This window comes from Ranitomeya variabilis, chromosome 5 (genome assembly GCF_051348905.1).
Source record: "Ranitomeya variabilis isolate aRanVar5 chromosome 5, aRanVar5.hap1, whole genome shotgun sequence".
NCBI classification, from domain to species: Eukaryota; Metazoa; Chordata; class Amphibia; order Anura; family Dendrobatidae; genus Ranitomeya; species Ranitomeya variabilis.
This window is the reverse complement of record NC_135236.1, coordinates 435,234,743-435,259,619: the sequence shown is the minus strand read 5'-3', so window position 1 is coordinate 435,259,619 and position 24,877 is coordinate 435,234,743. Positions and strand designations below refer to the sequence as shown.

Here is a 24,877-nt window from a genome sequence, read left to right as displayed (position 1 = left end):
AACATTGGGGGATCCTCAGAGCTGATCCTGACCTTAAGGACTTCATCCTTAAAGGAGTGGAAGAACCTGATGTTTCGCCTGTCCCAAAGAGGAGGGTTAATTGCAAGTGGCATTGCTACATCAATGAAACGGAGAGAGGAGCTACTATTACAAAATAACATTCTTTTGGCGGCTGTTTATGTAGACCCAATGCATCGGATTCTTCTAGATAATCAACAAATAACTAAAGGAAAAGAAGCTCTGTTTGAAATAGCAGTAAGGATGAAAGGGTTGCAGAACAGTCAGGAGGAACAAGAATTTGGTCTTCCTGCCACATCTTCACCCTCATCAACTGATGAAGAATTTAATTTAGAAAAATATTTGGATCACAAGGACCGTGCAAAGCGTTCCCGCATAGAAGAAGAGTCATCCCTATCAAAGAACACAGCCAGTACATTTCAGCAGAATTTTTCATGTGCACTAAAAGAAATTGAGAAATTTGACCGTTCATCAAAAATAACAGTGCAACAAGCGATTCCTCTGTATCCTGACATTGTCCGAGATGTTGCCCGAGTGGTTACTGCTTTGCCACCAACCCAAGTTAGTGTAGAGAGGTTGTTCTCTGCTCTCAAAATAATTAGATCAGATTTGAGGGCATCCATGAAGGAGGATCTGACAGAGGCAATATTTTTTCTGGGGACAAATTTATAGATTTCTTCTTATTAACTGAATAACAGTGTTTATTGCATATTTACTTACAAGAGTTTATAAAAGTTTATAAAAGTTATTTGCTATATTCTAATTGTATTCTAATAAATATAGTTTTTGCTCTAAGTAGTTTGATTACTTATATGATGGTGAGAAACTGAATAAGCACGATGTTAATATTTTACAACAGTAAATTTATTGTTACGAATTGGCCATTTATGAAGGAGTCGGAGTCGGAGTCGGAGCCGGATTCGGAGCCAGAGTCGGAATTTGAGAAAATATCCCACTGCACTCTACAGGACTGTGGAGTCGGTAAGACAAACCTCTGATTCTGACTCTTCAATTTTCATGACACCGACTCTGACTCCACCAAAATGGACTCTGAGTTCACACCCCTGGCATTCTGGCCAATGTTATTAAATGAGTCAGTGCCCATCTGAGTTTTTTCTCAGCTAAGATCGGAGTGAGAAAAAAAATAATTGCAGCATGCTGCAATTGTCTGTGAGAATCGGATTGCACTCTCCAAAACAAGTCAATGGGTGTGAGAAAAAAATTGCACAGACCATATGTGTGCCGTCCAATTATCATGCACACATATCAAATGAAATCCGACATTTCATCAGCCAAGTACAGTAATTTAACATCCCGAACTGTCAGAATAGGATATATTGATAGATATAGCAAAGGCTAATCAGACTGCTGCGGCCTGATATTAATAGGCTGGGAAGGGCCATGGATATTGGCCCCTTCCCAGCACAATAAGACCAGCCCTCAGCCACACCAGGAATGGCGTATCCATTAGATGCATCAATTCTGGCGCTTAGCCTCTGCTCTCCCTGAGCGCCCTGGTGCGTTGGCAATCGGCGTAATAGTTTTGGGATTGATGTGAGCTGATATTAATAGGCTGGGAAGGTCCATGGATATTGGCCCTTCGCAGACTAATAAGCCTTGCTTACAGCTTTCTTCTTTTAATTACACTGCTCAAAAATATAAAGGGAACACTTAAACAACAGAATATAACTCCAAGTAAATCAAACTTCTGTGAAATCAAACTGTCCACTTAGGAAGCAACACTGAGAATCAATTTCACATGCTGTTGTGCAAATGGAATAGACAACAGATGGAAATTATTGGCAATTATCAAGACACACTCAATAAAGGAGTGGTTCTGCAGATGGGGACCACAGACCACATCTCAGTACCAATGCTTTCTGGCTGATATTTTGGTCACTTTTGAATGTTGGTTGTGCTTTCACACTCGTAGTAGCATGAGACGGACTCTACAACCCACACAAGTGGCCCAGGTAGTGCAGCTCATCCAGGATGGCACATTAATGCGAGCTGTGGCAAAAAGGTTTACTGTGTCTGTCAGCGTAGTGTCCAGAGGCTGGAGGCGCTACCAGGAGACAGGCCAGTACACCAGGAGACGTGGAGGGGGCCGTAGGAGGGCAACAACCCAGCAGCAGGACCGCTATCTCAGCCTTTGTGCAAGGAGGAACAGGAGGAGCACTGCCAGAGCCCTGCAAAATGACCTACAGCAGGCCACAAATGTGCACGTGTCTGCACAAAAGGTTAGAAACCGACTCCATGAGGATGGTCTGAGTGCCCAACGTCCACATGTAGGGGTTGTGCTCACAGCCCAACACTGTGCAGGACGCTTGGCATTTGCCACAGAACACCAGGATTGGCAAATTCGCCACTGGCACCCTGTGCTTTTCACAGATGAAAGCAGGTTCACACTGAGCACATGTGACAGACGTGACAGAGTCTGGAGACGCCGTGGAGAGCGATCTGCTGCCTGCAACATCCTTCAGCATGAACTGTTTGGCAGTGGGTCAGTAATGGTGAGGGGTGGCATTTCTTTGGAGGGCCGCACAGCTCTTCATGTGCTCGCCAGAGGTAGCCTGACTGCCATTAGGTACCGAGATGAGATGCTCAGACCCCTTGCGAGACCATATTCTGGTGCGGTTGGCCCTGGGTTCCTCCTAATGCAGGACAATGCCAGACCTCATGTGGCTGGAGTGTGTCAGCAGTTCCTGCAAGATGAAGGCATTGAAGCTAAAGACTGGCCCACCCGTTCCCCAGACCTGAATCCGATTGAACACATCTGGGACATCATGTCTCGCACCATCCACCAACGTCACGTTGCATCACAGACTGTCCAGGAGTTGGCGTATGCCTTAGCCCAGGTCTGGGAGGAGATCCCTCAGGAGACCGCCTTATCAGGAGCATGCCCAGGCATTGTAGGGAGGTCATACAGGCACGTGGAGGACACACACACTAACTGAGCATCATTTCCTTGTCTTGAGGCATTTCCATTGAAGTTGGATCAGCCTGTAACTTCATTTTCCACTTTGATTTTGAGCATCATTCCAACTCCAGACCTCCGTGGGATATTAGCTGTGATTTACATTGATCATTTTTAGGTTTTATTGTTCTCAACACATTCCACTATGTAATGAATAAAGATTTACAACTTGAATATTTCATTCAGTGATATCTAGGATGTGGGATTTTAGTGTTCCCTTTATATTTTTGAGCAGTGTATTTAATAGGTTAAATAAGACTAAACACCCTTTAGTGCCACATGAAAGGCACTAAAGGGTGCAAATTTATTATAGGTAGGGGGTTTGTGACATTAAATATCTACAGGACATCTATCCTATGTATTTATCTTCTATTTATTATCTATTATCTTTTTGTCATCCATCTATATCTGCATAAGACTGCTTTATTAGTTTCGTAAACTGGCTTTATGTTACATAATTACAGTATGTAAAAGATGATTATAAAAACACATTGCATACACGTTATACAGATGCTAGGTGAGAAAAATCACAACCCTCACCGTACTTTTACTATTTTTCAGACGCTAGCCTGACCCCAGCCTTATATAACAATACACCCTTAGTATGACCTCACATATACATTACTTTCAGCTTATTTTTGCAGCATCCTGTAGCCTAAGGTGGTTTTACACTTGCCGTGTTTTTTCTCCCCGTTTTTGCGGCCACAATGCATTTCTATGGGTCCGCAAAAATTCGTAGGAGGGCTGTACGCCGTATTTACAGGCGTGAAAAAATATCGAGCTATTTTTCATGGCTTACGGACACGGCCCCCATTGAAAATCAATGGGTCGCAAAAACAACGGAAGGCTGTTTTTGCGGTGCGCCGTGACTTCCGGTTTTGCGGAACGCTGTTTTTTCTTCAATACTTTTGCTATAGTATTGGAAACCCGAAAAACGGCGATCCGCAAGTTTTATGTGGTCCGTTATTGCGGCAGACCGTGAAAATTGTGGTGATACAGCCTGCAAAAAAGACCTGCAATAATGGGCTGCAAAAAGCCAGGTAAGGCTGGTTTCACACTTGCGTTTTGATCTGTAGCGTTTTTTTAAAAAACGCATGCGTTTTTTTTCCTATGTTTAATATTAAAAACGCATGCGGTTTTTTTTTGTACGCGTTTGGCCGCATGCGTTCGGTCGCAGAAATGCAACATGTAGTCATTTCTAGAGGCGTTGTTTTGCCGCAAAAAACCGTATTGCTATGTAAACGCATGCGTTTTTAAGCACATGCGTTTGCTTGCGTTAAAAACGCATGCGTTTTTATAGAAAAAAACAAGAATACACACTGACAAGCCACCCCCCACCATCAAGGTGATAAAGGGATCCAAACCCTAACCCTGACAAGCCACCCCCCACCATCAAGGTGATAAAGGGATCCAAACCCTAACCCTGACAAGCCACCCCCCACCATCAAGGTGATAAAGGGATCAAAACCCTAACCCTACCCCTAACCCTAGGGATCCATAGAAATTGGCTATTATGTTGACCTGGTGACCAGGACATTCTTCTAATAAAAAGCTTTGTTCAATGTGGACACCCCAAGATATACGGTATTACTATAGAGTACTAAAAATATAAACTCGTAGAGTATTGACTGTCATAGTGTTAGGGTTAGGATCCCTTTATCACCTTGATGGTGGGGGGTGGCTTGTCAGGGTTAGGGTTAGGATGCCTTTATCACCTTGATGGTGGGGGGTGGCTTATCAGTGACCTGGTGACCAGGACATTCTTCTAATAAAAAGCTACCCCTAACCCTAACCCTAGGGATCCAAACCCTAACCCTAACCCTAGGGATCCTAACCCTAACCCTAGCTAATTCTATTAATAGTGGGTTTTCTAGTTGATTTTGATGATTGGCAGCTGTCACACACTTCTCAGCATGCGTTTCAAAAACGCAAACACATGAAAAAACGCATGTAAACGCGGCAAAACGCCGCGGTTTTTTTTGCCCAATGCAAAAACGCATGCGTCAAAAAAACCGCAGCGTTTAAACGCGTTTACATGCGTTTTTTCACCACCTGCGTTTTTTTTAAAAACGCTGCAGATCCAAACGCAAGTGTGAAACCAGCCTTAGTGTAAAAGAAGCCTAAGAGGCTGTGGTGGAGAAATGCCGGGGTCACTCTGACCAGTCACAAACAAGTGTCAGATCCAACACGGCGACAATTGTGCTCCCCGGTGATGGCGGACACAGAATGATGGAACTCACTACCAACCAACATAACAGGCCATCGCCAACTAACGTGCAAAGTGCTTGTGCCGGGAATTTTACCCAATTGTACTCGGCAGCACATTGTCCTGTGTAATCAGTACGTGCTGCCGAGCTACTAGAACAATCACATCCGCGCAGATTAAATTCTCAGATGAAAATAAGACTGGAGACCCCTGGAGCGCTCACTGTGGGGGGCATCTGTCCTGGTGTCATCACTCCCAGTACTGGAGACCCAGAACGCCCTCACCACAGCGCTGGGGCAATGGGAGCGGCCATACTGGGGCTGAGGCGCAGGGACCCCGCAACAGGTCCTGCACACAAGGGGTTAGCGCTCCAGCCATCTCTGACAGTAGGACACGCCCCTCCAGAAAGGAGCGCGAACCCGGGCGGCCGGCGCACGTCGCCATGGTGACAGAGGGGGGAGTACGTGCTGACGCCTCCCGTTGTATATGAGCGCGGGCGGCGGGATCTCTGCTCCTCTTCTTATTTTGCCGCCATCCTAGAGGGGCGCTCCCTCCTCCTCCTGTCTGTGACACTGCGCGGCGGCAGCGGACTTTTCGCTCTGTCACCCCGGTAAGCGCTCCTGGGGCGGGGCTCCTGAGGGGGAGACGGCGGGGTTCGGTGTGAGGAGAGTCGCCGCGTGTGCTGGCACTGGACGCTCGGGCCGGTATTCCTGCTGCGCACGGATACAGGGGCCATGTCATGGCCGCCGGTCCCGCCGTGCTGGGGGAGACACAATGTGTCTGAGGGCGCGCCCGGTGCGGGGAGGCTGTCCGTGTCTGGAGCGTCCAGGCATGTGAGGCCTGGCCGGGTGAGGGCCGCAGAGCTCCACGTGTCGCCGGTGTGATCGCACCCCGGAGCGGATGCCGGGCAGCCCCTGTGCGCCGGGAGCGGCCGGCCTCTGCCGGAACCAGCAGTGACTGAGAGGCGCCACCACGTGGTGTCCGGGCCTCACCCGGATGGCGCACTGCTGGTGCCGGGCCCTGCCAGCTGGCGGCGGTGGTGGCCGGCCGACATCTTTGTAGGGTAGAGCCGATTCCAGATCATATCTGCAGGCTGTGCTCCCCCCCCCCCCCCCCCATATCTGCAGGCTGTGCTCCCCCCCCCCCCCCCCCCATATCTGCAGGCTGTGCTTCCCCCCCCCCCCCATATCTGCAGGCTGTGTGCTCCCCCCCCCATATCTGCAGGCTGTGTGCTCCCCCCCCCCCATATCTGCAGGCTGTGTGCTCCCCCCCCCCCCCATATCTGCAGGCTGTGTGCTCCCCCCCCCCCCCATATCTGCAGGCTGTGTGCTCCCCCCCCCCCCCATATCTGCAGGCTGTGTGCTCCCCCCCCCCCCCATATCTGCAGGCTGTGTGCTCCCCCCCCCCCATATCTGCAGGCTGTGTGCTCCCCCCCCCCATATCTGCAGGCTGTGTGCTCCCCCCCCCCATATCTGCAGGCTGTGTGCCCCCCCCCCATATCTGCAGGCTGTGTGCCCCCCTCCCATATCTGCAGGCTGTGCCCCCCCCCCTCCCACCACCATCTGCAGGCTGTGCCCAGTGACACATGTGATGAGCTGTAATGTTTCACATCCACTGTACAGGGGTCAGGTAACAGTCCCTTTATCGCACATCCCACTATTACCTATTCTGCCCCCTGGTTTCCCAAATCCCCTTCCCACCATTGATTCTGTAGCAATAACCCCCCATACTGCGCTTCTGACCACTGTGCTCAACAGTTGTGGCTAGTGATTGTCTGTCTGCAGCGGCCATGTGAGTAATAAATGTGCTGTCATCTCTGCCAGCAAAGACGTATTAAATATAAACCCACTACTATTATCCACTTCCAGTGTTTTGATGCGACCTCTGGACCTTAATGATACTCAGTGGTGACCTGTGTAGTAACCCCAATCCCATCATGGCTGCGGGATGCTGTCCTGTTGGGCCATGGTTCCTCACTGGCGGGGGAGGGGTATATAAAATCTCAATGATCCGGTTGAGCAGCACGATTAGAGCACAAGACCACATGTAACAAAGTTTAGTCTACTAATGCCTGACAAATATTCCTGACACTCATCGGCTTGAAACTGGTTTTAAATGCCAAGTTTTGAGGTCAGTGGGAAAGCTGCCACTTGTAGGGCTATGCCATGGTGTTAGGGCAAACAAAGCCAGCAAGTCTGAACAGTGATCTGTTAGTTTACCAAACAAGGAGCGGCACACACGTGCAGTGGATGTGGCTTGTGAGCAAGATCTTTGCTCTCATGGTTGGTGGTCACAATGCTGGAACCCAAATCACTTATGACCCATCCAATCAGTTAGTTGAATTCATGGATGTATCTGGTTAAATTAGCATGGTTAAGAGGACACTATCAGTGGAAAGCGACTGGTTAATGATAACTTGGTGACAGGATCGCTTTTTTTGTGGGTGGGACTGTATGCACTAACTGATCTTGGCTGACCACTAAAGATTGCTACTAGTGATGAGCGAGTGTTCTCCGAGTATTTATGACTGCTTGGAATTCTCGTTTTCATCGCATTAGCTGCATGATTTACAGCTATTAGCCAGCTTGATTACATGTGGGGATTCCCTAGCAACCAGGCAACCCCCACATGTACTCAGCCTGGCTAGTAGCTGTAAGTGTATCTGTCATGCATGCTCAACACCAAATGGGGGAGCAGAAAACCGAGTCGGGCGCTCCAGCATACAGGCCTTATAACCCAAGAGAAAGAATGGAGTTCAAGTCCAGAAACTGTTGGTATGTAGTATAATTGATTGCTAGTTCAAGTCCCCCCAAGAGGAACTAAAAACAAGATAAAAATCTTTTATGTAACTTAAGTTTTGTGGGTTTTTTTCAAGTTGCCAACAACCCCCCTAAAAAAAAAAAAAACAAAAAAAAAACTAACCTGTTGTAGTTGTTTCCCAAAGTCAAATCTCTGATAATATGAAATATTTGAAATTAGTAATAAAATGGCAAAAAGATGATCTAAATACCACAATCGCCACTTCAGTCACCATTACTTTGTGCCCACCCCCATAATACGATAAAAGCGATCATCAAAACGTACTCTAATAATGACATGAAGAAGCGCTCATCTCCTGCTCCTAGGACAGAATGAATTCAGTGTCAGGGAATGCTGACTGGCATAAATGGATCTCACTTACACATGTCAGAATTATTTTTATTTTAACCATTAGGGCTTGTTTCCACTTGCGAGAAACACGTCCATGTCTTGCATGTGGAAACCAAGCTGTGGCGCTGGCACTCCAGAGCGGAGCGTGCGGCCGTATAGCAACACATGGAGCCGCAGCTTGGTTTCCACATGCGAGACACGGATGTGTTTCTCGCAAGTGGAAACAAGCCCTTACAAGAAGACTTGGACAAGCCACAATGGTACTGACCTGGAGAATCCTGATGGAGCAACAATTACATCTTACACTGCAGTGAAAACAGAACCCAAGAAACATTGGCTTTATTTCACTTTTCTTGGGAGTTCTTTACTTGTTTGTCCAGTACATTATATGGGAAAATGGGTACTTATGCAACTTGTTCCACAAATGATGACAAGGCTATGTCTACAGAAAAAGAAAGCTATGGGTCTTAGAACAGGAAGCAAATACGAGGAATTTTTTTTTTTTTTTTACACTCATTAAATGGAAGAAAGATGGATGCCTTACTATTGGAGGGTCCTGCCTGATTGTCTACTATAATACTAATGTGACTTTCGTGGCGGAGAGGGGATTGAGCCATATAATATCACTTTATTGTGCTCCTAATGATCAACTGTTAGGCCCCTTTCACACATCAGTGTTTTGCAATCAGTCGCAATCTGTCGAATTTTGAAAAAAAAAAAAAGAATCCGGCAACTGATGCCGCCGGATCCGTTTTTCTCAGACTTGTATTAGCAACGGATGGCCTCATGTTTCATCTGTCATTCGCCGGATCCGTCAAATTTTGTCTGGTGGCCGGAGACAACTGACAAAGTAACGCTTTTTGTGTACGTTGAAAAAACTGACCGATGGATCCGTTGCCGTCCGTCGTTTGCTAGAATGGAAGCCTGTGGCGCCGAATCTGTCAAATGATGGAATCCAGTGCCGGATTCCGTTTTTAACTGAGCATGCTCTGATCCAATTAGCCCAAAAAATGGAACAGTCGCATCAGTTTTTCAATCCGCAACGGAACCGTCGAGCCAACGGATTGTGACTGACGGCATAAAACTGTGTGAAAGCAGCCTAAATGGAATCTGAAAAATCAGGGCTTAGGGTATGTGCACACGTCAGGATTCCTTGCAGAAATTTCCTGAAGAAAAACGGAAATTTTCTGCAAGAAATCCACACTTTTTTTTTTTTGCGTGTTTTTTTTTTTTTTTTTTTAGCATTTTGCAAGCGAAATTAGCTAGCAGAATGCTAAAGTTTTCCAAGTGATCTGTAGCATCGCTTGGAAAACTGACTGACAGGTTGGTCACACTTGTCAAACATAGTGTTTGACAAGTGTGACCAACTTTTTACTATAGATGCTGCCTATGCAGCCTTAATAGTAAAAGATAGAATGTTTAAAAAAAAAATGGTTATACTCACCTGCAGACAGCCTATCTCTTCAGCGGCGTCCGTTCCTATAGATGGTGTGTGTGCAGGACCTTCGATGACGTCGCGGTCACATGAGCGGTCACGCGACCAATCACAAGACCGCGATGTCATCGCAGGTCCTTCACACACCATCTATAGGAACGCAAGTGGCAGCATGCACTGCTGAGAGGCGGGAAGACTCCAGGGGCCATCGAAGGTGAGTATATCACTATTTTTTTTTTATTTTAATTCAATTTTTTTTTTATTTTTACCAATTATATGGTGCCCAGTCCGTGGAGGAGAGTCTCCTCTCCTCCACCCTGGGTACCAACCGCACATAATCTGCTTACTTCCCGCATGGTGGGCACAGCCCCGTGCGGGAAGTAAGTAGATAAATTCATTCCTAGGTGTGCGGAATCCCCGTAATTCCGCAAATTTAATGTTGTGTTCTTTTCTGCGATGCGATTTTTTTTTTCCGCGGAAAAAAATGCAACATTTGCACAAGAAATGCAGAATACACTGTAAATAATAGGAGGCATATGTAAGCGTTTTTTTCGTGTTTTTATAGCAAAAAAACCGCGAAAAATACTGAACGTGTGCACATGGCCTTAAAATGAACCTGTCAGCAGGATTGTGCTGCGTAACCTACAGACAGTGTCTGGTTGGCGCTGTTATCCTGATTACAGTGATGGTTCATATTTGTCTTGTGGTTGTTTAATCTGTGTTTGTAGTTTTCAGTTAATGAGATTCTGGAGTGGCCTGTGGGGGGTCTGCTGAGGTATTCATCCTTAACCCCCAAGGGTGGTTTGCACGTTAATGACCGGGCCAATTTTTACAATTCTGACCACTGTCCCTTTGAGGTTATAACTCTGGAACGCTTCAACAGATCCTGATGATTCTGACATTTTCTCGTGACTTACTGTACTTCATGATAGTGGTAACATTTCTTTGATGTTGCCTCCATTTATTTGTGCAAAAAATGGAAATTTGGTGATCATTTTGAAAATTTTGCAATTTTCCAACTTTGAATTTTTATGCCCCTAAATCAGAGATATGTCACACAAAATACTTAAGTAACATTTCCCACATGTCTACATCAGCCCAATTTTGGAACCAAAACTTCTTTGTTAGGGAGTTATAAGGGTTAAAAGTTGACCAGCAATTTCTCATTTTTTGCAACACATTTTTTTTTTTTTTTCTTTTTTAAAGGGACCACGTCACATTTGAAGTCACTAAGGGGTCTATATGATAGAAAACACCCAAGTGTGACACCATTCTAAAACCTGCACCCCTCAAGGTGCTCAAAACCACATTCAAGAAGTTTATTAACCCTTCAGGTGCTTCACAGGAATTTTTGGAATGTTTATAAAAACAAAACAAAACATTAACTTTATTTCACAAAATTTACTTCAGCTCCAATTTATTTTATTTTCCCAAGGGTAACAGGAGAAATTGGACCCCAAAAGTTGTTGTACAATTTGTCCTGAGTCCGCTGATACCCCATATGTGGGGGTAAATCACTGGGCGCAAGGCAGAGCTCGGAAGGGAAGGAGCGCCATTTGACTTTTCAATGCAAAATTGACTGGAATTGATAGAGGACACCGTGTCGTGTTTGGAGAGCCCCTCATGTGCCTAAACAGTGGAAAGCCCCCAATTCTAACTGAAACCCTAACCCAAACACACCCCTAATCATAACCCTAACCCCAACACTCCCCTAATCCAAACCGAAAATGTAATCCAAACCCTAACTTTAGCCCCAGCCCTAACCCTAATGGGGGAAAATGGAAATAAATACATTTTTATTTTATTTTTCCCTAAGGGGGTGACGAAGGGAGGGGGGGTTGATTTCTGCTATGTAGCAGAGCCGATCGAGTTGTGCCAACTTCTAGCCTCCCATGGAGGCTATTGAAGCATGGCAAAACTTAAAAAAAAAAAAGTAAAAAAAAAAAAAACAAAGTGAAAAAAATATAAGTTTAAATCACCCCCTTTCGCCCCATTCAAAATAAAACAATAAAAAAACCCTACACATATTTGGTATCGCCGCGTTCAGAATCGCCCAATCAGTCAAAAAGAAAAAGCATTAACCTGATCGCTAAACAGCGTAGCGAGAAAATTCAAAACTGCAAAATTACTTTTTTGGTCGCCACGACATTGCATTAAAATGCAATAACGGGTGATCAAAAGAACGTATCTGCACAAACGTGGTATCAATAAAAACGTTAGCTTGGAACGCAAAAAATAAGCCCTCAACCGACCCCAGATCACGAAAAATGGAGACGCTTCCGGTATCGGGAAATGGCGCAGTTTTTTTTTTTTTTTGTTTTTTTTAGCAAAGTTTGGAATTTTTTTTTCACCACTTAGATAAAAGAGAACCTAGACATGTTTGGTGTCTATGAACTTGTAATGACCTGGAGAATCATAGTATCACGTCAGTTTTAGCATTTAGTGAACCTAGCAAAAAAGCCAAACAAAAAACAAGTGTGGGATTGCACTTTTTTTGCAATTTCACCGCACTTGGAATTTTTTTCCCGTTTCTAGTACACGACATGGTAAAACCAATGATGTCGTTCAAAAGTACAACTCGTCCCGCAAAAAATAAGCCCTCACATGGCCAAATTGACGGTAAAATAAAAAAGTTAAGGCTCTGGGAAGGAGTGGAGTGGAAAACGGAGAATCCCAAGGTCATGAAGGGGTTAATCTCACTACTTGTGTGCCTGTCCTAGTCCGGGAGCGCTGCTGCTCATCCGTACATTTTCCTTTGCACCCACAGTGGTGGTGACTGACAAATCAGTCTGCAGGGAGAAATGGCTGATTCTGCCAAAAACTTGTGAACAGCCCCATAGATTATAATGGCTTCTTTTCTATCTGTGGTGTGAAATACAGGGCTCTTAAGCCATGTGCACAAGATCCTGTAGTATCAGTTTTGCATGCAGAGTATTTTCGATGCTTCTAAAAATGCTGTGTTCTATTCACTGAACCGTGTGGATTTACTGCATCCAACAACCTACAGCCTGCAGTGATACTGAACCGCCGCACATCCAGCTCTACCCTCTCCTAGTGTATCATCACCCGTCCCCTGCAGACTGTGAGCCCTCGCGGGCAGGGTCCTCCCTCCTTATGTACCTGTGTGCCCTGTTTTTTGCTCATGTTTAATGTATTTGTCTATATATGCCCCATATTTCACATGTAAAGCACTATGGAATAAATGGCGCTATAAAAATGTATAATAATAATCCAATACATTCTATTGGTTACATTTCTATTCTGGAGACTTGCGTCTCCGCATGATACATTGTCATGCTTCTGGACAGCAGGATGCTCAGCATATCAGTTTCTGCAGGTTCACATACATTCATGGTGGACATGGGATTTCTAGAATTCCCATCCACTATGCTGTAACATGTGGCCGCTGCATTTTGTCACTGCATAGTGTCAAAGCTGTAGCAATTCCTGATTGTGGGCACATACCTAATCTGTGAAAAGGCTGTCTCTGGTCCTAAACTGACTTGTGTAGAAAGATGTTTTGTCTTGGACACTGCTTTGTCACGAATAACTATTGAATTTCTCCTCTGTTAGGTGTTAACTTCTGAGAAGAATGGCCAACATAGACAAGTGAGTATTTGCCAGATTTCCTTTTTTTCTATGTACTGAATATGCCTTTTAATATGATTTGGTTAACTTAAAGGGGTTGTCAATGTGACTTTATTGGGTGATGGACTAATCCTGAATAAGGGACATCCTCTGGTATTATTGTTCGTACTTATGGGAATGGATTGTGTGCCTATTCTGTTATGTAAACCTAAAGGGAATCTGTCAACTGCCAATCAGGGGTGTGGGCTGGCTTATACGTATTGGCATTTGAGCACTGTTACATAAACAGCAGGAATAACAAGGATTCTGTCCAAGCACTAGATTCAGGTTCTGAACCTACTCGTACTGCTCTCAGATTACATAACAAACCTGCTGACAGATTCCCTCTAAGCCAATGTCATGGTGGCTGCATGCTCTTGGTTTCTCTAGTTCTAGTTCTGTTGGCATAGTGAGAATTTTATTTATGCTTTGCTTGTGTAGCACTATCATATTACGCAGTGCTTTACAGATGGCATCGCTGTCCCAATTGGGGCTCACAATCTAAATTCCCTATCAGTATGTCTTTGGGAGTGTGGAAGGAAACTGGAGTACCCGGAGGGAACCCACGCAAACACGGGGAGAACATACAAACTCCTTGCAGATGTTGTCCGAGTGTCACCGTGCTGCCCTGCAGATGCTTGCACCAACCACCTCACTCTGCCCAGAGCAAGATATGGCCCAGTAGTGCCCCTCTAATCAGAAATGTATGAAATTGCCAAGAGCAGCGGAAATAAATTATGGGTACAGAAGTGGCACATCTTGCATTCATTTTTGAACTGTTAATTGCTTTAGAGTGGTAATTTCTTATCCTGGCTCTATTCTTTCTATGTTCATGTTGATCCTATTTGGTCAGACCATTGCACCCATGTAATAAGCATTATTTGCACAATTATTGTCGAATTGTGAGTAGGTGCCCAAAAGCAGTTAGCGCTATTAAGGGCCTGTGCACGCATTCCAGATTTGTCACATTTGTCAGGTGTTTTTTTTTTTTTTTTCCTGCTTCTTTGTAACAAGACCTGAATGGCTTCCTATTGCCAGCAAGGTGAATGAGAATCCCGTAATCTCATGAAAACACTGCTTATTTTTGACTTGCAGATTTATATCTGCAGCATGTAAGTTATCTGAGTTTTTACTGCAGATTTCACCCATGCTAATGAGTGTCAAAAAGTGCAAATTTTATGTTGCGTTCTTCCTGCCAAGAGATGCAGACACTTCTGAACCAAATCTTCGTGTGGGTGTGCACATGCTCTAACACCCACTTTAAGAGCAGTTACAGTAATTTATTTTTTCAGCAAAGACCAAGAGTTTGACCAGCAAGAGATGGAAGATGTGGAAGAAGTTGAAGAGGAGGAGACGGCAGAAGATCCTAGCATCAAAGGTATTGATTGAGCTTGATTAGGTCAAACCAACAGACCTATCATTTAGTTTAACCCCTTCATGACCTTGGGATTTTCCGTTTTCCCGTGTTCGTTTTTCGCTCCCCTCCTTCCCAGAGCCATAACTTTTTTTTATTTTTCCATCAATATGGCCATGTGAGAGCTTATTTTTTTGCGGGGAGAGTTGTACTTTTGAACGACACCATTGGTTTTAGAATGTCGTGTACTAGAAAACGGGGAAAAAAATTCCAAGTGCGGTGAAATTGCAAAAAAAGTGCAATCCCACACTTGTTGTTGTTTTGGCTACCCGTAGCGTCTCCATTTTTCATGACCTGGGGTCGGTTGAGGGCTTTTTTTTGCGTGCCGAGCTGGCGTTTTTAATGATACCATTTCGGTGCAGAAATGTTCTTTTGATCGCCCGTTATTGAATTTTAATGCAGTGTCGCGGTGACAAAAAAAAACAACGTAATTCTGGCGTTTCAATTTTTTTTTCTTGCTACACTGTTTAGTGATCAGGTTAATGCTTATTTTTTTATTGATCGGGCGATTCTGAACGCGGCGATACCAAATGTGTAGGTTTGATTTTTTTTTTTTTTTTTATTATTTTTTTATTTAATTGATTTATTTTGAATAGGGCGAAAGGGGGGGTGATTTAAACTTTTATATTTTTTTTTCACTTTTTTTTTCACTTTCACTTTTTTTTTTTTTTTTACTTTTGCCACGCTTCAATAGCCTTCATGGGAGGCTAGAAGCTGGCACAACTCGATCGCCTCTGCTACATAGCAGCGATCATCAGATCGCTGCTATGCAGCAGAAATGCAGGTGTGCTGTGAGCGCCGACCACAGGGTGGCACTCACAGCTATCCGGGATCAGTAACCATAGAGGTCTCAAGGACCTCTATTGTTACTCTGCAGAAGCATCGCTGACCCCCGATCATGTGACGGGGGTCAGCGATGCGCTAATTTCCGGCCGCCCGGACATTATTTAACTAGTTAATAGCGGCGGGAGAATCGCGATTTCACCCACTGCTATTGCGGGCACATGTCAGCTGTTCAAAACAGCTGACATGTCCCTCCTTTGATGCGGACTCACCGCTGGAGCCCTGCATCAAAGAGGGGGATCTGACCTCGGACGTACTATCCCGTCCGAGGTCAGAAAGGGGTTAATTGGCACTATTGATCACCTGCTCATATGGGTTTGGCACTTATGAACCTTTATGAGCGATACTTTCAATGGATCTGAAGACTTGTTGCATGGAAGATTACTTTCACAAGTTCAAGACTGGGCCATTCATTCCCATTCCTAACCAAGCAGAAATTCAGGTATTTTCATGATTTAACCCCTTCCTTGCATGCAGTGCGAGTGTGCTTGGCACCACCGCAATCAAACACGGCTATCAGCTCTATCTACCCTGCAGCAATGCCCACGATCGGTGCTAGCAATAGTGACAGTGACATTGAGAGGCATCGCTGAGGTAGGGAGCTCCCTCTTTGTGCCCATCGGGACAGAGCGATTGTGATCGTGTTGTGCTGATGGTCACCACAGTGACCCCGGTCTGAAAAATGGCCGCTGGTTCACTCAGGGACGGTGGCCTGTCTGCTGACACTCCTCCTTGTGTCAGATACTCCAATCTAATGGCCTGCAGTGCAGAAGAATCTGATCAACGATCTGTCAGTGTAAAGTGTATTCCAATAAATAAATTATATTTATGTAAATACAAAAAATAGTACACATTTGGTATCTCGGCATCCATAGTTACCTGACCTATAAAACCATCCCAACTAGTTAACCTCTTCAGTGAACACTGTTAAAGCATCTTTTATTTGTTTTTTTTGTTTTTTTCTCGTACCGCAGAACAAAAAATAGAATAAAACGAATGTAAATAAAAGAAAACAAAAGTATCTCTGAAAACGTCATCTTGTCCCACAGCAGACAAGCCTCTGTCAGCAGAAAAATAAAGTTATAGCTCTCAGAATAAAGCAATGAAAAAAATTATAAATTTTTTTCACGTTTTTGTGTAAAAGCGCCACAACCTAAACAAACTATATAAATGTGGTATCTGTAATCCTACTGACCCAAAGAATAAAACTGCCTTATCAAATTTACCATATGCGAAACTGTATAAAAAAACAATTCCTGAATTGCTGTTTTTTGTTCATTCTGCCTCCCAAAAATTGGACTAGCGATCTGTCACTCATGTACCAATGAGTCATTTGTCCCGCTAAAATAAAGACCTCAAATTCTCAACCGAAATATGGAAAAACTATAACTATCAAAATGCGGCAGCGCAACAAAAAGCGTCTTTTAGTGTGACAGCAGCCAAATATTAAAAAAATTAAATCTTGTATTGCTGTAAACGCAACGACCCAAAAAATAGTCATTTAATCACTTATACCACACCAGAAACCACATAAAAAAATGAAACAAATTTTTCACCTGTTGAATTTTTAATTCTGCCTCCCTAATATTGCAGTAAGGCTCGGCTCACAATTATCCTGCGCTCTGTGCTGAGCGCTTACACTGGGGTTTCCGTGTAAACCCCTCGTGGAAGATTCTCTGTAATGAGGCAGATGTGGACACTGGCCTATAATCTGGTAGGTCTTTCTTCTTATGCATGCATAAAATCGCAGTGCGCCACAGTTCTATGCATTTCTGAAAAGGACACAACTGAACAGAGGCAAGACTAAGTCAAGAGTAGTTTTGCTGCCTCAGTATCGTTAGTGGATCCCTCGTGGGTTTTATCTGAATCATGTAGCTGAGATTTAGATGGAAACCCTATTGTGCTTGGCGTAGATCTATGGATAAATGTTATGTAAAATGTTCCCAACAAAAGCTTCAAATCAATCCACAAAAAAGGCAAGTCACCTGCCAATGGAAATGGGCTTCCACACTACTTGTAGTACACACTGTGGAAAAGCTCTATAGTTCCTTGCCCCCCCCCAAAGAAATTCAGCAAATTCTGCTCATCCAAATGCCCCATAGTGTTCCTAAACCACATATATCGCCCACATGTTTGGCATTTTTGTAGTGATGAGTCTGCCTAATTTACAACAGATACATGTCTCCAGAAGTACAAGCTGGGCTCTACAACGGCAGTCTGTAATTCTCACTCTGCATCATCCACTGCTGCTTGTTTCTGGAAAACGCCCATGAAGTCAAAATCGTTGCTACACCTGTAAAGTCCTAAAGGGGGGTATAATGCTAACCACGCATCTAGATAAGTTCCCTCATGGTTCCACTATGGGGTCACTTGTTGGGGGGGTTTCCACTATTTAGGCACCACAGTTGCTCTCCAAACATGACATGGCGTCCACTAATGATTCTAGGACCCTTTTGCATCCAAAAAGTCAGATGGCGTGTGTCCCCTTCTGAGCCCTGCCGTGTACTTAAAGCGAACCTGTCACTAGATTTGGCCGGTATGAGATGCAGCCATCACCTTTCAGGGCTGATATACAGCATTCTAGAACGCTGTGTATCTGCCCCCAAACAGATCTGGAAGAACTGAAAAATAACTTTTATACACTCCCGCGGGGTGGTCTGGTCTGAGTGGTGTCACTCTTCTTGGTTCGGTGCCTTCCATCTTCCGATGCTGCCCCCCTGCTTGCTTCATGTGGATGACACATCCCTGCATCATCCACAGTCTGCTTGGCATCACGCTCCTGCGCAGATGTGCTTATCTGCCCTGTTGAGGGCAGAGCAAAGTATTGCAGTGGGCAGGTGCCAGGAAAGGTCGTAGGCCCAGAACCTGCCCACTGCAGGGGTTTGATCTGCTGGTGAGATAGTGTGGATGATCCTGCAACATGTCATCCAGACGAACCAAGGAGGACAATCGCAAGATGAGAGGCGCCGGACCAAGAAGAGCGACACCCCTTGACCGGACCACCCCGTAGGTGAGTATAATAAAGTTGTTTTTCATCTTACAGGTCAGGTTGGGGGCAGGTATACAGCATTCTATAATGCTGTGTATCAGCCCTGAAAGATGGCGTTCATGACTTGTATTGGCCAAACCTGGTGACAGGTTAACTTTAACCACTTTTTGCCATCGGAGGGAATAGTACGTCTGATGGAGGAATCCCTGCTTTGATGCGGGTTCCGGCGGTGAGCATCAAAGCTGTTTTGAACAGCTGACATATGCCCGCAATAGGTGCGGGCGGAATCACGATCTGCCCGCGCCTATTAACTAGTTAAATGCCGCTGTCAACTCTTGACAGCGTCATTTAACAAGTGCTTCCATTTAACAAGTGCTTCTGGCCAGAAATGCATGCACTGGTGACCCCTGTCACATGATCGGGGGTCATCGGTGCGTTGGCATAACCAGTCTCCTGCAGACCTCTATGGTTGTTGATGCCAGATTACTAGGAATGTCACCCTGTGGTCGACGCTCATAGCAATGCTGTAATTCTACTACATAGAGGCGATCTGAGAGTTATGGCAGCTTCTAGCCTCCCATGGAGGCTATTGAAGCATGGCAAAATTTCAAAATGTTTTTAAAAATATGAAAAAAATCAATAATCAATAAAAAAAAAAAATCAAACCTACGCATATTTTATATCACCGCATTCAGCATCGCCTGATCTATCAATAAAAAAATTAACCTGATCGCTAAACAGTGTAGCGAGAAGAAAAGTCAAAACGCCAGAATTACATTTTTTTTTGTTGCCGCGACATTGCATTAACCCCTTCCCGACATGTGACGGTATAGTACGTCACATGTCGGGACCCCCGCTTTGATGTGCGCTCCGGCGGTGAGCGCACATCAAAGTCGCGACATGTCAGCTGTTTTTTACAGCTGACATGTGCGCGCAATAGCGGCGGGTGAAATCGCGATCACCCGCCGCTATTAACTAGTTAAATGCCGCTGTCAAACGCAGACAGCGGCATTTAACTACCGCATCCGGCCGTGCGGCCGGATATGAGCGCATCGCCGACCCCCGTCACATGATCGGGGGTCGGCGATGAGTCAGGAAGGTAACCATAGAGGTCCTTGAGACCTCTATGGTTACTGATTGCCGGTGGCTGTGAGCGCCCCCCTGTGGTCGGCGCTCACAGCACACCTGCAAATCTGCTGTGTAGCAGCGATCTTATGATCACTGCTGCATAGCAGAGCCAATCGGGCTGTGCCTGCTTCTAGCCTCCCATGGAGGCTATAGAAGCATGGCAAAAGTAAAAAAAAAAAGTTTTTAAAAATGTGAAAAAAATATAAAAGTTTAAATCACCCCCCTTTCGCCCCAATCAAAATAAATCAATAAAAAAAACCCCCAACCTACACATATTTGGTATCGCCGCGTTCAGAATCGCCCGATCTATCAATAAAAAAAAAGCATTAACCTGATCGCTAAATGGCGTAATGAGAAAAAAATTCGAAACGCCAGATTTACGTTTTTTTGGTCGCCACGACATTGCATTACAATGCAATAATGGGCGATCAAAAGAACGTATCTACACCAAAATGCTATCATTAAAAACGCCAGCTCGGCACGCAAAAAATAAGCCCTCACCTGACCCCAGATCACGAAAAATGGAGACGCTACGAGTATCGGAAAATGGCGCAATTTTGTTTTGTTTTGTTTTTTGCAAAGTTTGGAATTTTTTTTCACCACTTAGGTGAAAAATAACCTAGTCATGTTAGGTGTCTATGAACTCGTAGTGACCTGGAGAATCATAATGGCAGGTCAGTTTTAGCATTTAGTGAACCTAGCAAAAAAGCCAAGCAAAAAACAAGTGTGGGATTGCACTTTTTTTGCAATTTCACTGCACTTGGAATTTTTTTCCCGTTTTCTAGTACACGACATGCTAAAACCAATGATGTCGTTCAAAAGTACAACTCGTCCCGCAAAAAATAAGCCCTCACACGGCCAAATTGACGGAAAAATAAAAAAGTTATGGCTCTGGGAAGGAGGGTAGCGAAAAACGAAAACGGAAAAACGGAAAAAGCTCCGGGGGTGAAGGGGTTAAAATGCAGTAACGGGTGATCAGAAGAACGTATCTGCACCAAAATGGTATCATTAAAAACATCAGCTTGGCTCACAAAAAATAAGCCCTCACCCAACCCAAGATCACAAAAAAATGGAGATGCTACGGGTATCGGAGAATTGCGTTTTTTTTTTTTTTTTTTTTTTCCCCTCTGGAATGCGATTCCGCCGCGGAAAAACGCAACATGTGCACAAAAATGGCGGATTGCATTATAATAGGATGCTTAATATATGGGGGTTTTTTTGCAGTTTTTATAGCAGAAAACACAAAATCCTGAACGTGTGCACACAACCTAACTCTGATTTAAGAGCATAAAAATGAAATGTTTGAAAACTGCAAAATGTTTGCCTTGTTTCCGATTATTATCATTAGTAAATGAAAATCATCAACAAAATGTTACCACTTCTCTGAAGTACAATGTGTCACAGAAAAACAGTCTCAATCAGTGGCATCCCTTGACATGTTCCAGAGTTGTCACCACATAAGGTGACCGTGGTCAGAATTGTAACATTGGTCAGGAAGGTGAAGAACTGGCTCAGGGGTTAAGGGGTTAAAAAGTCGTCTAATTTTTCACCCCAACCCCATCTAATATGGGGTGTGGCCAGCAACGGTTGGGTTGACAGTGTGGTGTGTGTTTTTTTTTTTTTTTTTTTTTTTTTTTTTAACCTTTTGGTCCAAACCTGCAGCATCATTTCTACAACTTCTAGAAACTGGCTGCAGGCTGATGCGATTGGCTTTAAGGGAACTTTTGCAAATTAAGTTTACTGCAGTGATATGCAAAGTTTTTAGAGACTTATTCGTTGAAATATGTATGTATAGGTTGTAAGTAAAACCCTTTTTTTGCATTTTATTTCAGCCAGACAATTGACTGCACAAATGATGCAGAATCCTCAGATTCTTGCTGCGCTACAAGAAAGGTTAGATGACCTTGTAGGTACTCCTACAGGATACATTGAAAGGTAAGCCTGCAAACTGAACATACAGAAGACTTGGTGTGGCCTCAGTTTTCTCAGCTTGTTAAGCGCTCTGATTATCTTCCCCCACATGGCATGATGCACTGACTGTTCAGACCAGCAGCAGGTCATGCCTCTAGCCAGAACTGTGCTCTGTTGTGGCAAGCAGACTGCTTTGCCTCTGCACCATCGGAGGAATGTAGGGGCGCTTGAGCTGGCTGCTTTCAGCCATATGGCTAGTCTCAGTGCAGAGCTTCCAAGATGTATTGCATCAGGGCAAAGAACTTGTAGATGCTGCTGTCCTTTCCTCGTAGACCGGGCTTCACTCTGCAGGCAACAATACATAAATATTTCTCTTCTTGAGACTGAACAGTATAGTTTCTTATTTTTACATAGTTTGCAATTTTAGCACTGAACCTTTCACCACCCTTTTCAAGTTGAACTGGACATTTTGGTGTAACAGTGGTTGCAGAGCAGAATATATATATATTTATATTTATATTTATTTCACCTCCATTGCAGATACCCTAGTTTTTAAGGTAGTGGTACCTAGCCAGCTAGGGTTTTTAAGTCCAAGCGAGTTTTCACTGAGGGCATGTACATCTGAGTTGCGGGAGAACTCACTGCACCCACTAGTTAACTCATTAGGTGCTACATACTTTACTAGTATCTCAGCAATGGGGAGGTGAAATTAAGTTCTATTGCATCTTATGTCCACCTGAACAAGAACATTTTGGTGGGATAACTTAATTCCCTGGATCGGACTGTAAGAACCCAGGCTAATATTAAACTGAGTCTGCAGAGCTGGCTCCACTTATTCTGATGCTGCATAAATTAAAAATGTCTGTTTCATAAAGAATAAATGAAGCAGTTGTGCACGTTCTCTAACACTATTCAGATGGGACACTGCAGCACCCTGTTCTCGGGATGTTGGGTTCCAGTGGTCTGACCCTCCCAGCAAGCAATAATTTGCCATGCAATTAGTGTTGGGTATAACTCCTATACTTGGTACAAAGGGAACCTGCCATTGAATTCCTGCTGCCTCAACAGTTGGTAGGGTGAATTGGAGCCTTGCTGTGTGCCTGCAGCCAGGTGTGTACCTTTTTTTTTTTTTTTTTTTTTTTTTTTTCCATTTCTCTGAAATGCCTGAGCATTTCAGAGAGAACTCCGTTTAACCCCTTACTGACATCGGACGGGATAGTACGTCCGATGTCGGCTCCCCTGCTTTGATGCAGGGCTCCGCGGTGAGCCCGCATCAAAGCCGGGACATGTCAGCTGTTTTGAACAGCTGACATGTGCCCGCAATAGCGGCGGGTGAAATCGCGATTCACCCGCCGCTATTAACTAGTTAAATGCCGTTGTCAAATGCAGACAGCGGCATTTAACTACCGCATCTGGCCGGGCGGCCGGAAATGACGGCATCGCCGACCCCCGTCACATGATCGGAGGTCGGCTATGCTTCTCCATTGTAACCATAGAGGTCCTTGAGACCTCTATGGTTACTGATCACCTGTAGCTGTGAGCGCCACCCTGTGGTCGGCGCTCACAGCACACCTGATTTTCTACTACATACCAGCGAACAGCAGATCGCTGCTATGTAGCAGAGGCGATCGTGCTGTGCCTGCTTCTAGCCTCCCTTGGAGGCTATTGAAGCATGGCAAAAGTTAAAAAAAAGTTAAGTGAAAAAATTAAAAAAATATAAAAGTTTAAATCGCCCCCCCCTTTCACCCCAATCAAAATAAATCAATAAAAAAAATATCAAATCTACACATTTGGTATCGCCACGTTCAGAATCGCCCGATCTATCAATAAAAAAAAGCATTAACCTGATTGCTAAACGGCGTAACGAGAAAAAAAATCAAACGCCAGAATTACGTTTTTTTGGTCGCTGTGACATTGCATTAAAATGCAATAACGGGCAATCAAAAGAACGTATCTGCACCGAATTGGAATCATTAAAAACGCCAGCTCGACATGCAAAAAATGCCCTCAACCGACCCCGATCATGAAAAATGGAGACGCTACGAGTATCGGAAAATGGCGCAATTTTTTTTGGTTTTTTTTTAGCAAAGTTTGGATTTTTTTTTTCACCACTTAGGTAAAATATAACCTAGTCATGTTAGGTTTCTATGAACTCGTAATGACCTGGAGAATCATAATGGCAGGTCAGTTTTAGCATTTAGTGAACCTAGCAAAAAAGCCAAGCAAAAAACAAGTGTGGGATTGCACTTTTTTGCAATTTCACCGCACTTGGAGTTTTTTTCCCGTTTTCTTGTACACGACATGGTAAAACCAATGATGTCGTTCAAAAGTGCAACTCGTCCCGCAAAAAATAAGCCCTCACGTGGCCAAATTGACGGAAAAATAAAAAAGTTATGGCTCTGGGAAGGAGGGGAGTGAAAAACGAACACGGAAAAACGAAAAATCCCACGGTCATGAAGGGGTTAAAGATGTGTCCAGGATAGACTAGAGTAGCCCTGCTTCAGCTGATCTACATGGTTTTCCCCATGTACAAACACAGCAGAGACTTGTCAGTCACATAGGGCAAGGAATAGCCATGTCTGACTACTTGAATCTCTTCCTTAAACAGAATACCAGCTATATACTGCCATCCAGTTTGTTCAAACAACTCATACATAAATTATATGAATAGGAGGACACAGAGTTAAACTGAACATACACTTTATTTAAATTTTAAGATAAATACAAGAAACATAACCAATATTGCATGATAAAAATGGATAATACATATCAAGATGTAAATAGTGAACTACCCAGGTGAGTGTATATGACCTATGGGCCACACAAAAAGCCGAGGAAAAGCCTGCTAATACTCATTGGTGAATTGTAATTAGCAAGATTAAACCTTACACCTATACTTAGGCATTCAATTGGCAGGCTGCTAATCACCACATCAATATCCTATCAACTTCCTAGGCAAAATATCCACTTGCACAGTGCATTTGTCTCAATATTTACCCATGTGGTGATTCTCAGCTTCCTGTGTGGGCCTCAGTCACTCCAACGCGCGTTTCGCGTGCTTATAGATAGCCTCGCTTCCTCAGGGGGCAAGTGGATATTTTGCCTAGGAAGTTGATAGGATATTGATGTGGTGATTAGCAGCCTGCCAATTGAATGCCTAAGTATAGGTGTAAGGTTTA

General features: G+C 44.3%; 1 protein-coding gene across 6 annotated transcripts in view; it reads left to right on the top strand.

Annotated features, from left to right (window-relative positions):
* The first annotated feature begins 5,486 nt into the window (after window positions 1-5,486).
* Window positions 5,487-24,877, top strand: part of NAP1L1 (nucleosome assembly protein 1 like 1) — a 47,303-nt gene continuing 27,912 nt past the window's right edge. For 3 of the 6 annotated variants that reach the window (XM_077265327.1, XM_077265322.1, XM_077265326.1), the window contains exons 1-4: window positions 5,652-5,811; window positions 13,360-13,395; window positions 14,706-14,791; window positions 21,620-21,722. In XM_077265327.1, the coding sequence (XP_077121442.1) occupies window positions 13,379-13,395; window positions 14,706-14,791; window positions 21,620-21,722 (206 nt within the window). In that variant the 5' untranslated portion in view covers window positions 5,652-5,811; window positions 13,360-13,378. Of the gene's footprint in view, window positions 5,812-13,359; window positions 13,396-14,705; window positions 14,792-21,619; window positions 21,723-24,877 lie in introns of all 6 variants that reach the window. The other 3 variants (XM_077265325.1, XM_077265323.1, XM_077265324.1) reach the window with 2 other exon arrangements.